The sequence below is a fragment of the Sinocyclocheilus grahami genome, unplaced genomic scaffold (assembly GCF_001515645.1).
Source record: "Sinocyclocheilus grahami isolate Dianchi unplaced genomic scaffold, SAMN03320097.WGS_v1.1 scaffold244.1, whole genome shotgun sequence".
Taxonomy (NCBI): domain Eukaryota; kingdom Metazoa; phylum Chordata; class Actinopteri; order Cypriniformes; family Cyprinidae; genus Sinocyclocheilus; species Sinocyclocheilus grahami.
The window spans coordinates 1,136,244-1,145,141 of record NW_015505423.1 but is presented as its reverse complement, the minus strand read 5'-3'; the positions used below and the strand labels follow the sequence as shown (position 1 = coordinate 1,145,141).

Here is an 8,898-nt window from a genome sequence, read left to right as displayed (position 1 = left end):
GAAACGTAATAAAAACACAGCAATACGTACCTATATCAACGTAATAAAAACGTGCCAGGGTTCACGTATTGAACCCGCGTTTTAGCACCACTCAGTGGACATTTCTCTTTGAAACTGCGGCGAAACGTGCAGTAAGGTACGTAAAAATGGTGTTGCAGAAATGTACACAGAGGTATGTATTTTTATGAGACTGGGTTGTGTAATTCTGGGGTCAGTAATATTTTTTATGCTTTACCTAATGCTTTTATTCAGCAAAGACACATTTAATTGATCATAAGAGACAATAAGACATTTATAATGTTACAAAAGCTTAATTTAAATGTTGTTCTATTGAACTTTCATCTAAGAATCCTGAAGAGGAAAAAACAATAACAGTTTCCAAAAAAACTGTTAAGCAGCACAAAGGTTTTTAACATTGATAATAATAAGAAAGGTTTCTTGAGCACCAAAGCAGAATAACAGAATGATTTTTATTAGTGCATTTTAAATGTTTACTACTATAATGCCCCATGATTATTTTTTTATTTTATTATTTATCTTGTTTTCCAGTACAAATATCTAAACATTCTAAACACTCGTAACTCATACATTTACTTGGGAATAAAACATTGACTTTAAGGTGTGTCTTGTTCTCTGAAAAATGTATCCAAATCAAATATTTTTTTCTTAAAACAATAAATATAATCTTGTCTAATCTTGTTAAAACTTCATCTTGATAATCTATCCAAAAACTAAATGTAATATCTTATTGCAGCTATTACTGCTTCTCAAGTATGTACTTGATTTAAGAAGGTGTAGACATGTGTACTGGAAAACAAGACAAACATTTTTTTTTTTACAGTGCAGGGGATCAATGAACTAATCTCCTATCTTATTACATGCAGTACGTATTATTAAATGGATTTTCTGAAAGGCATGAGAATTTTGAACCCTCAGAAATCTCACACCCTCAGGCAGATCGTTTTAAATTGTAATTTCCATGTAAAGTCATTCTCAGCACACACGGCTTGTTGAACCTCCTGCTTTGTGGTCTGCCAGGGATATTTTAGTGGTTACAACTTGTACACAGTTGGCTGTTCCTCTGTATTTACAGCCTCTGTGTTTATGGGGAAGTGCTGAATATGCATATGAGACAACGGGAGTCTTAAACCTGGCATCATCAAATACCTCCCTCTAAATCCACTCTTTGTACCAGGTTTTTCAATGAAGGGGGATTCACATTACTTCACTATAACCAAAATGAGAAACACCTGGCAAGGTAAAGCCTCATAACTTGCTCTCTTGAGAGTAGTTAGTACTCCATCTGCCCAACATTTAGGCCTAGTGAGCAGACTCGCTGCCTTCTAAGGCAGCATCCTAAACACTGTGGAACATAGGTAGCTTGTTGCAATGCATTATGGGATTGATTCTCTGCAAAGAACACATGTAATTCTGCTATACAATTTGTCTGAAACAATGGCTGCATCCAAAAATCACACCTGCTTAATAGGTACAAGGGAGTATGAATGAGTGTAGAATGAAAGAAATCCAGATGTACTGTCATTTTGTCATTGTCATGTGACCTACCAGCGTCAGTTTCATCACTTCACTGACATTCACAAATCCTCTCCTGTGCCCTAATGGGACAGTAAAGTGTCTATCAGATACACACTTCAGAATCATGCCAGAAATAGTAGGTTATCCAGGGACTTTTTTGTCTACTGTTTAATGAATACTGTGAATTCGGACATACTACTCTGTTCATTGTTTTCCACCTACTATATAGTAGGGAAGTATGTGATTTCAGATAAAGCCAATGTATTTTAGAACAACAACAAATGTAATATGTCTACGTTTTGGAACTGCTTTCACATCAGGAGTACATGCATTATGCTTTAAAATGCTTCTCTTACATGCAGCTCACTAGGTTTTGGAACAAATATTGTGTTTATCTGAACAACTAACCCTTAAATAGTAATACCTGTGATGATAACCTAATTCCTGCTCACAATGGAATTCCACCTGGGTCATGTGAAACTGCAGAATATGGGCAATCACATTCCCGTGGCCTAATGACATAGCGCTAAGCGTTTTCTGAGCAATAAAGCACAAAAAAAATGTTAATACTGAAGCATATAAATGTACATGCCAGGTGGTTCAGAGAGCTTGGCTGCATTATTTATCTCTTTACTTTTATGACACTTGGCATGCTATGATGCAAACCCCCGATGGAGTGAAAACAGAATACATGCGGACTAAATTGCTTTATCATGGAGGTGAATCAGGAAAGACATTTTGAGAAAAGTGAAGTTATTTAAATGGAAACCAGGACTGTCAGGTGTACAAATTGTAACAATTTAGAGATTTCAAACAAAGGCCTGAAAGGTTTCAAGTTATGTAATAAGCCTACAAAACCGAAGAAACAAAGGCCAGATGTGAACATCTTCCCCTCTTTGACAGTGACTAATGCGCTAATGAGGTGGCAGACGAGCTGGGTGCATTGGGAAAATACTAACATCATATTTAGCGTGAAATATCACACCTTTTGGTGTTCATGGACTATAAATGTATTTTACTAATACTGTCGAAAGATCAAAAATGACATTGTCAATAATTGCTGAGAATAACAACAAATACTTAAATAGACATTACAAAAAGTACCATTCAATGTCAATATATTTCCATATTCCATTTTATAGCACTAAAAAAATGAATGCATATAGCCCTATTTGCTTTTTTTGTGTGTGTTATTTAGTTATTTATTAATTCAGTCAACAATTACACATATCAGAGTGTATGATAATGAAAATACTTTTGTCATTAAAACCTCTTTTTTGTAAAATAGAGAAAAACTATTTATTTACCTAATTTAACCTTTGATTCTGAGCTTTGTGAGGTCATATGTGGCGATGTCTCCTTTCAAACCTAAGACTCCTTGGTGGGAGGCTAAATGTGAAAACATATTGCCTCTGGCTAGCATATCGTCTATAACCATTTCCGAGCAGAAAGAAAATAAATGGATTTTATATTCTCTTTAAAAACAACTTCCTCAAAGTAAAGAAAAAAGTTTTTCTCCCTGACATTCAACTGGTAAGGTGTGTTTTATTGTTGCAGTTTAAAACACTGGCTCTAAAACAAAAACTAGTTGTATAATGAGATCATTTGATTTAAATTTGTGTGGTGGAATATGGAAATACAGCACCAATTAATACAGAGAGGCATAACCATTCAGCTTCACTTAATCAAAGATGTTTCGAACAGCAATAAAAATGGTCTCCTTGGCAGCTCTGCGTGGCATAATCCAAACTTATCTATTCATTAGGTAAAAATAAATCTGCTGAGCTCAGCACTAATATATTTTTCTCTGTTTCATTTTGGTTCTCTTAGACTTCAGGATTAATCAAATAATGAGCGGGAACAACAACTATAAAACAGAGGTCCAAGTTCTACATCCAATGGAAAATATCAATTCCTTCCAGGCTTTTTGGTCCAACTCTGTTGGAAAAAAACAAAAGCAAAATGAAAGACAAAAAGAGAGGGCAAGGGAGAGTGAGGGCACTGCTTCCCAACCAGTACCTACCTGAAGATTTCAAGCCTGTCCAAGCAAAGGGGTTCAATGAAAAAGTGTTTTTTTGTTTTTGATTGTTTGTTTGTTTACATCATAAGCGTGCCATGAACCTTACATTCATGCAATTCTGCATAATTCTGCAATTGTGCATGCTATGTGTTTGCACATGACGAAATATCTAACACAATGTGTCATTTTCACTGTTTTAAAGGGGTCATATGAGTGGAGTCAGCTGTCTTAACCGTGGCTTGTGTACGGCAAACACATAGCACCTTCATCACTGTGTCGGTCACGCGACTCTGTTCCCCTTTATTTTGAAAGATGAAGCTCTCGATTATGGTAAGGGGCGTCACATTTCAGACGAGTGTTTGCGGTGTTCGGCCAGTCACAATGCACTGGGTCAGCTGAACAATCAGAGCAGACTGCGCTTGTCGGAAGGAGGGACTTTGTAGAAAACGAAGCGTTTGAGAGAGGCGGGGCATAGAGGACCTACAATAATGTACAGTATTTGAAAAATAAAGTGTTTTTTGAACATTAAAGCATGTCAACATTCTGTTACACCAAATATACCAAATAATGATCTTTAAAAAAAGCATCATATGACCCCTTTAAAAAGGGTTGACTTCGAATGCTATAACATTTTCACCTATCGCAGATTAATATTAATGTACAGTCATAAATAAACTCTCCTGGTGCTATAAAAACATTGCTCAGGTTGAGTAGGCCTATACCGACCAGCCTGACACAGCACTAGTGGCTCAATCAGTGGTGGAATTACATGCTAGTCTCTCTCTAGTTCTCTTATTATAAAATTATGTTTTATAAAAATATTTTTTTTATTATTATTTTATAAATAACTATAGAATTATTTTTGCTAATCTGTTTGGTGACTCTCTTATAGGTTCAACTTTAAAGTAAATTGCACTGATTTAGTAGAGTTTCTAATCCATTGAAACTTGGATTTAAACTTGGAAATTTAAAATTGCCATACTTAATATCAGATAAAATCCAAAACCCATTTATCCATGTATTTATCTTTCTTTTGTTTTGATAACACTTCAGATAAGGCCATTATAATATAATCTGTTTGCCATTATAAAAAGAAAGAAAGAAAGAGCAAGTGTTTTATTGCAGTTTTTCTATATATTATGAAGTAGTGACTTTCCTATCACTTGTCTAACTATAATTCACACTGATTTTTGCCATCTCCATAATCTCTCTTTACCAAGAATCAAAGAGTGTTCTAATTATGGCTATTAGGAAAGCCTTTTTGATGTAATCGTTTGATGTGAATATTACTGTCTGCTCTCATTAGTTGGGCCTGTCAAGTTCATTCTCCGTTACACTCACCTTAATGTTCGTCTTAGTGTTGTTAGTCCACTTACAGTTACACTGTCTAACATCAGGTCTGGTTAATTAAATACAGCCTTTTATTTATCTCAGAAGGCAATTTGTTTTGCAGCTGGCTTAACAAATTAAATCAAGTGCTAAGCATTTAAAAAGCACAATAATCAGTTATTTATAACATCAGCTAAAACTGAAATTACTATCACATGTGTGTACGTGTGGGAGAGAGAGCTGGGCTTTGGAGGGCAGCATAAGGCGGCTCTTATTTCCAGCTGCATGGGTAAAATTCTCTTCACAACAGACTCAAGGACATCGAGGATGGCAAAAGTTTAATCTAGACAAGTTTTCACCCACTGGTGATTAGGTTTGTTGAAAAATGCTGCCCTTTTAACCCTTTGTTTGGAAGAATGTCTTGCATTCTGCTACACACAAACACATTTTTAGCATGCATTTGTAATGTAATGTACTTGAACAATCTGAATGTCATCGACAAGTGTAATGACAGAATAATCAAGCTTTCATCTGTTTCTGAACTCTTCAGTACACATACAGTATATGCTGTGTAATGCTGTCCTCTAGTGTTAGAATATGGCAGCGCTAGTTCTAACTACAGACATATATAGGGGCCAAAAGGCTCTTTATACAACGCATTATAAATTTAATACAATCCTCAATTCCCTAATAGTCATTCAAAAGACTTTTCCCTCCACTGCACCAGTATTTTGAGTTTGTTAACTTAACTTAGCAGCATCATAATTGCAAAATGTAACCCAATGACACGGATTTATTAACTGAAAAGTAACATTAAAATAATATTAATAATACTCACTTGTGCAAAATGTATGAACTGCAACTGCAATGACATGCACAAACTGGATCTGCTGTTAAAATATGAGACTAGAATAGTTGTCACACTTTTGCTCCAAAAGACATTTATATGACATTTGCCTCAGACTTTGTGACAATTATGGATTCAGTATCTTGCAAAAGGATTCAGTTTTATAGATGCCATTGTTGCAATACAACCTATAATTCATTTATTTCACAAGCAAAAGTGTCCAATACCAGGAGGGTTAACCAACAAAGCAAGTAGGCTGAACATATGATCTTAATTTGTCTGCCCCACGAGGCAACCTGCTCCACGTAAGTTGAACTTCTATGCTGGATTTGTCATCTCATATGAGTGGCACCTTTGAAGCTTTGGCAAGTGGCTAGAAAAAAAGATATTGAACATTTTTAAAAGATACAGTTTACTGAATATACACAGATATTTTGTGGGGCATGTTGTCACTCTATATAGTACCTGCCATTAAATTGTCACAAACAATTATTTATCTATTTGTAAAGCAAGTTATATTAACCTACTGAATGCACCTCTGAGGTCTTGGCAAATGGCTACAATAATAATAATAATAACAATAATAATAAATAACCACTATCATTGCTCTTTAAAAAGATATAGTTAATTCAATATATGCATTTATTTTATGGGGCATGTTGTCACAATTTATATGGCAGCCTATTTACTAAAACCTTTGTTTGTTTGTTTGTTTGATTTCTTCTTCTTTCAATGAAACGCCTATGAGGCATTATACGACAGCAACAATGTAAAAGTTAACATTAAGCAATATCACAGAAGTAAAAGTGCTTATCTTCACAGGTGTGTGTGATTCAGCTGTTGGCACAAGGCTGCAGGCCGAAGCAAACGTGTCCAGTAACTGTATATTTTTATACAACTGTTCCAAACACAAGTAAATAATATAAAATAACTTACATTTTAACCTAAATTTGTCCAGTTAGTTCGTATGTTTCTTCTCCGTCAACTAAATTACTAGTTTAAAAACACGCTAAGGCATCAAGCTTGGATCGTGACTAAGAAACACAAAGACCGTTATGGAGAATCTTGAATGAGTGGAACGGAGCTTCTGTTATCACTCGGCTCTAGCTCCACTCCGCATTTTCCATTTCCCCAAACAACCAACACCAGTGGATCTACTTTCTGTATATGTTGAATTTTGTCTGAATGTAGTGCAAGTGTGGATTTATTAAGTTCATTTACCTGCGATAGCATAAATATGGCGATTATATTTTTGGTTATTTGGAAGACAGAATTCACGAAAAATATTCTAATGTAAGTTTTAAACCAATTATAATTTTGTTTTAAAATGCTATATTTAGTGAGATTTGATCATAGGATTTGATGTTGCGATTTTTGCAATAGACAGCCATACAAAAAAAAAACATTAACAGTGAAATCCACTTTTTTTTATTGCAGTAAACAACAAGGATTACAGTGCGTACAAAACAAACAGTACGTACAAAACATACAAAATACCAATCAATAATAAACTACTTGAGGATTAATAGATAAAACATCACAGAAAAAAACAATATAATATAAAAATTCTTAAGAAAAGGACAGAAGAAAAAAAGAGAGAAAAAAAGGGCACACAAATAGAAATACAAGTATATTAGGGAAAAATCTTAAACATGGCACAAATTCTAGATGTCTTTACAGCTTTCTTGTTAACAGACGTTGAAATTGTATTTAAATACAACTTCAGTTCTTGTCTGAAGATGTTAAAGCGGGGTTTACATTTAGTATATTTACATTTATGGACATAAAACTTTCCAATAAATAACAGGAGGTTTATACAAAAACTTGCATTAAATAGATTCTTATCTTTAGCATAAAACCCCAAATAATGTGTTCATAACACAAAAAGAGAAATCATACAAAATATTTTGGACAATCAGATCATTACCATTATTCCAGAAAGACTGAACAAAGGGACACTCCCAAAACAAATGAGCTACAGTTTCAGAAGAAAATCCAAATGTATCAATGTCACTTTTAAATTTCTGCAAAAACTGCTTGACAGGATAAAACCTGTGAATTATTTTATAAGATATTTCTTTAACTTTATTTGTTAAGAAAAATTTCAGAGGGAGTGACCAAACATATGTCCACTTAATATCATCAAAAAGGTTGTTCCAATAAGAAATGGAGGAAGAATTAGAGGTAACAAAGTCCAAAAATAAAGACCTGATTTTGTGATTGGATTTTAGAACAGAGAAACAAATAGAACCAACCACAATGGATTCAGGACTGGGGGGGCAAACAGAAATCAATGAGCCACTGTTATTATTTCTAAAAAACACACACATTTCCCGAGAGGTGGTCTTTAAAACTGTATTAAATTATGTTCTAGATACAGGAAAGTGATATCTTAAAATAAAATCTGAATAATTAACGCAATTCACTCTTGAGCGCTGGTGACGTTTTATTTCTCTTGGGTGTAAGAGTGACCAATCAGGTCCCTGTCCCTTCAGCGGAGCGTTTTTATTGGCTACCACCAACCTACAGATGCCCATGCACGTGAGCGATCTTACGTAAGGCCGCGACAGGCCAATCACTGCTCTTAAATCCTACAGGAAGTTGTTTAGTTGTGTCGCTATTTTCAATGGTTCTCGTGTTTTGTCTAAACCCAAGACAACTGACTCGTATTATTTGTTCTTTTCAACGTTTCATTTTCATTCCAGCGAAATGAAACACAGCTCCAACGTTCCCGCGTTTCTCACCAAGCTTTGGACCCTCGTCGAGGATTCGGATACAAATGAATTTATTTGCTGGAGCCAGGTAAATGAAAGAAAAGACCTAGAACTTAGCATTCTAGCTTAGCTTAAGTTAGAGTGACACCGTTATTTGTGACCTGGGTCCTATGTGATGAAATGTTTATTATGATGGATGGGTGTCAGATCATAGATGCCATGCTATGATTTAAGTATTAAGATTTGCACCATTTATTTTTTCCATTTTATTGTATTTATTTATTAGTTCTATTATTATTTATTTATTTCTTCAGATGATTTGCACATGTCAAATAAATGAATGACCTATAGTGCAATGACTGTTTATTTATGATTGTTTTATATATATATATATATATATATATATATATATATATATATATATATATATATGTATATGTGTGTGTGTGTAT

General features: G+C 34.4%; 1 protein-coding gene across 1 annotated transcript in view; it reads left to right on the top strand.

Moving 5' to 3' along the window:
- The first annotated feature begins 8,307 nt into the window (after positions 1–8,307).
- The window catches only part of hsf2 (heat shock transcription factor 2), a 15,981-nt gene continuing 15,390 nt past the window's right edge, over positions 8,308–8,898 (top strand). Inside the window, exon 1 of the mRNA XM_016289348.1 lies at positions 8,308–8,534. Within this exon, the coding sequence (XP_016144834.1) occupies positions 8,442–8,534 (93 nt within the window). The 5' untranslated portion in view covers positions 8,308–8,441. The remainder of the gene's footprint in view (positions 8,535–8,898) is intronic.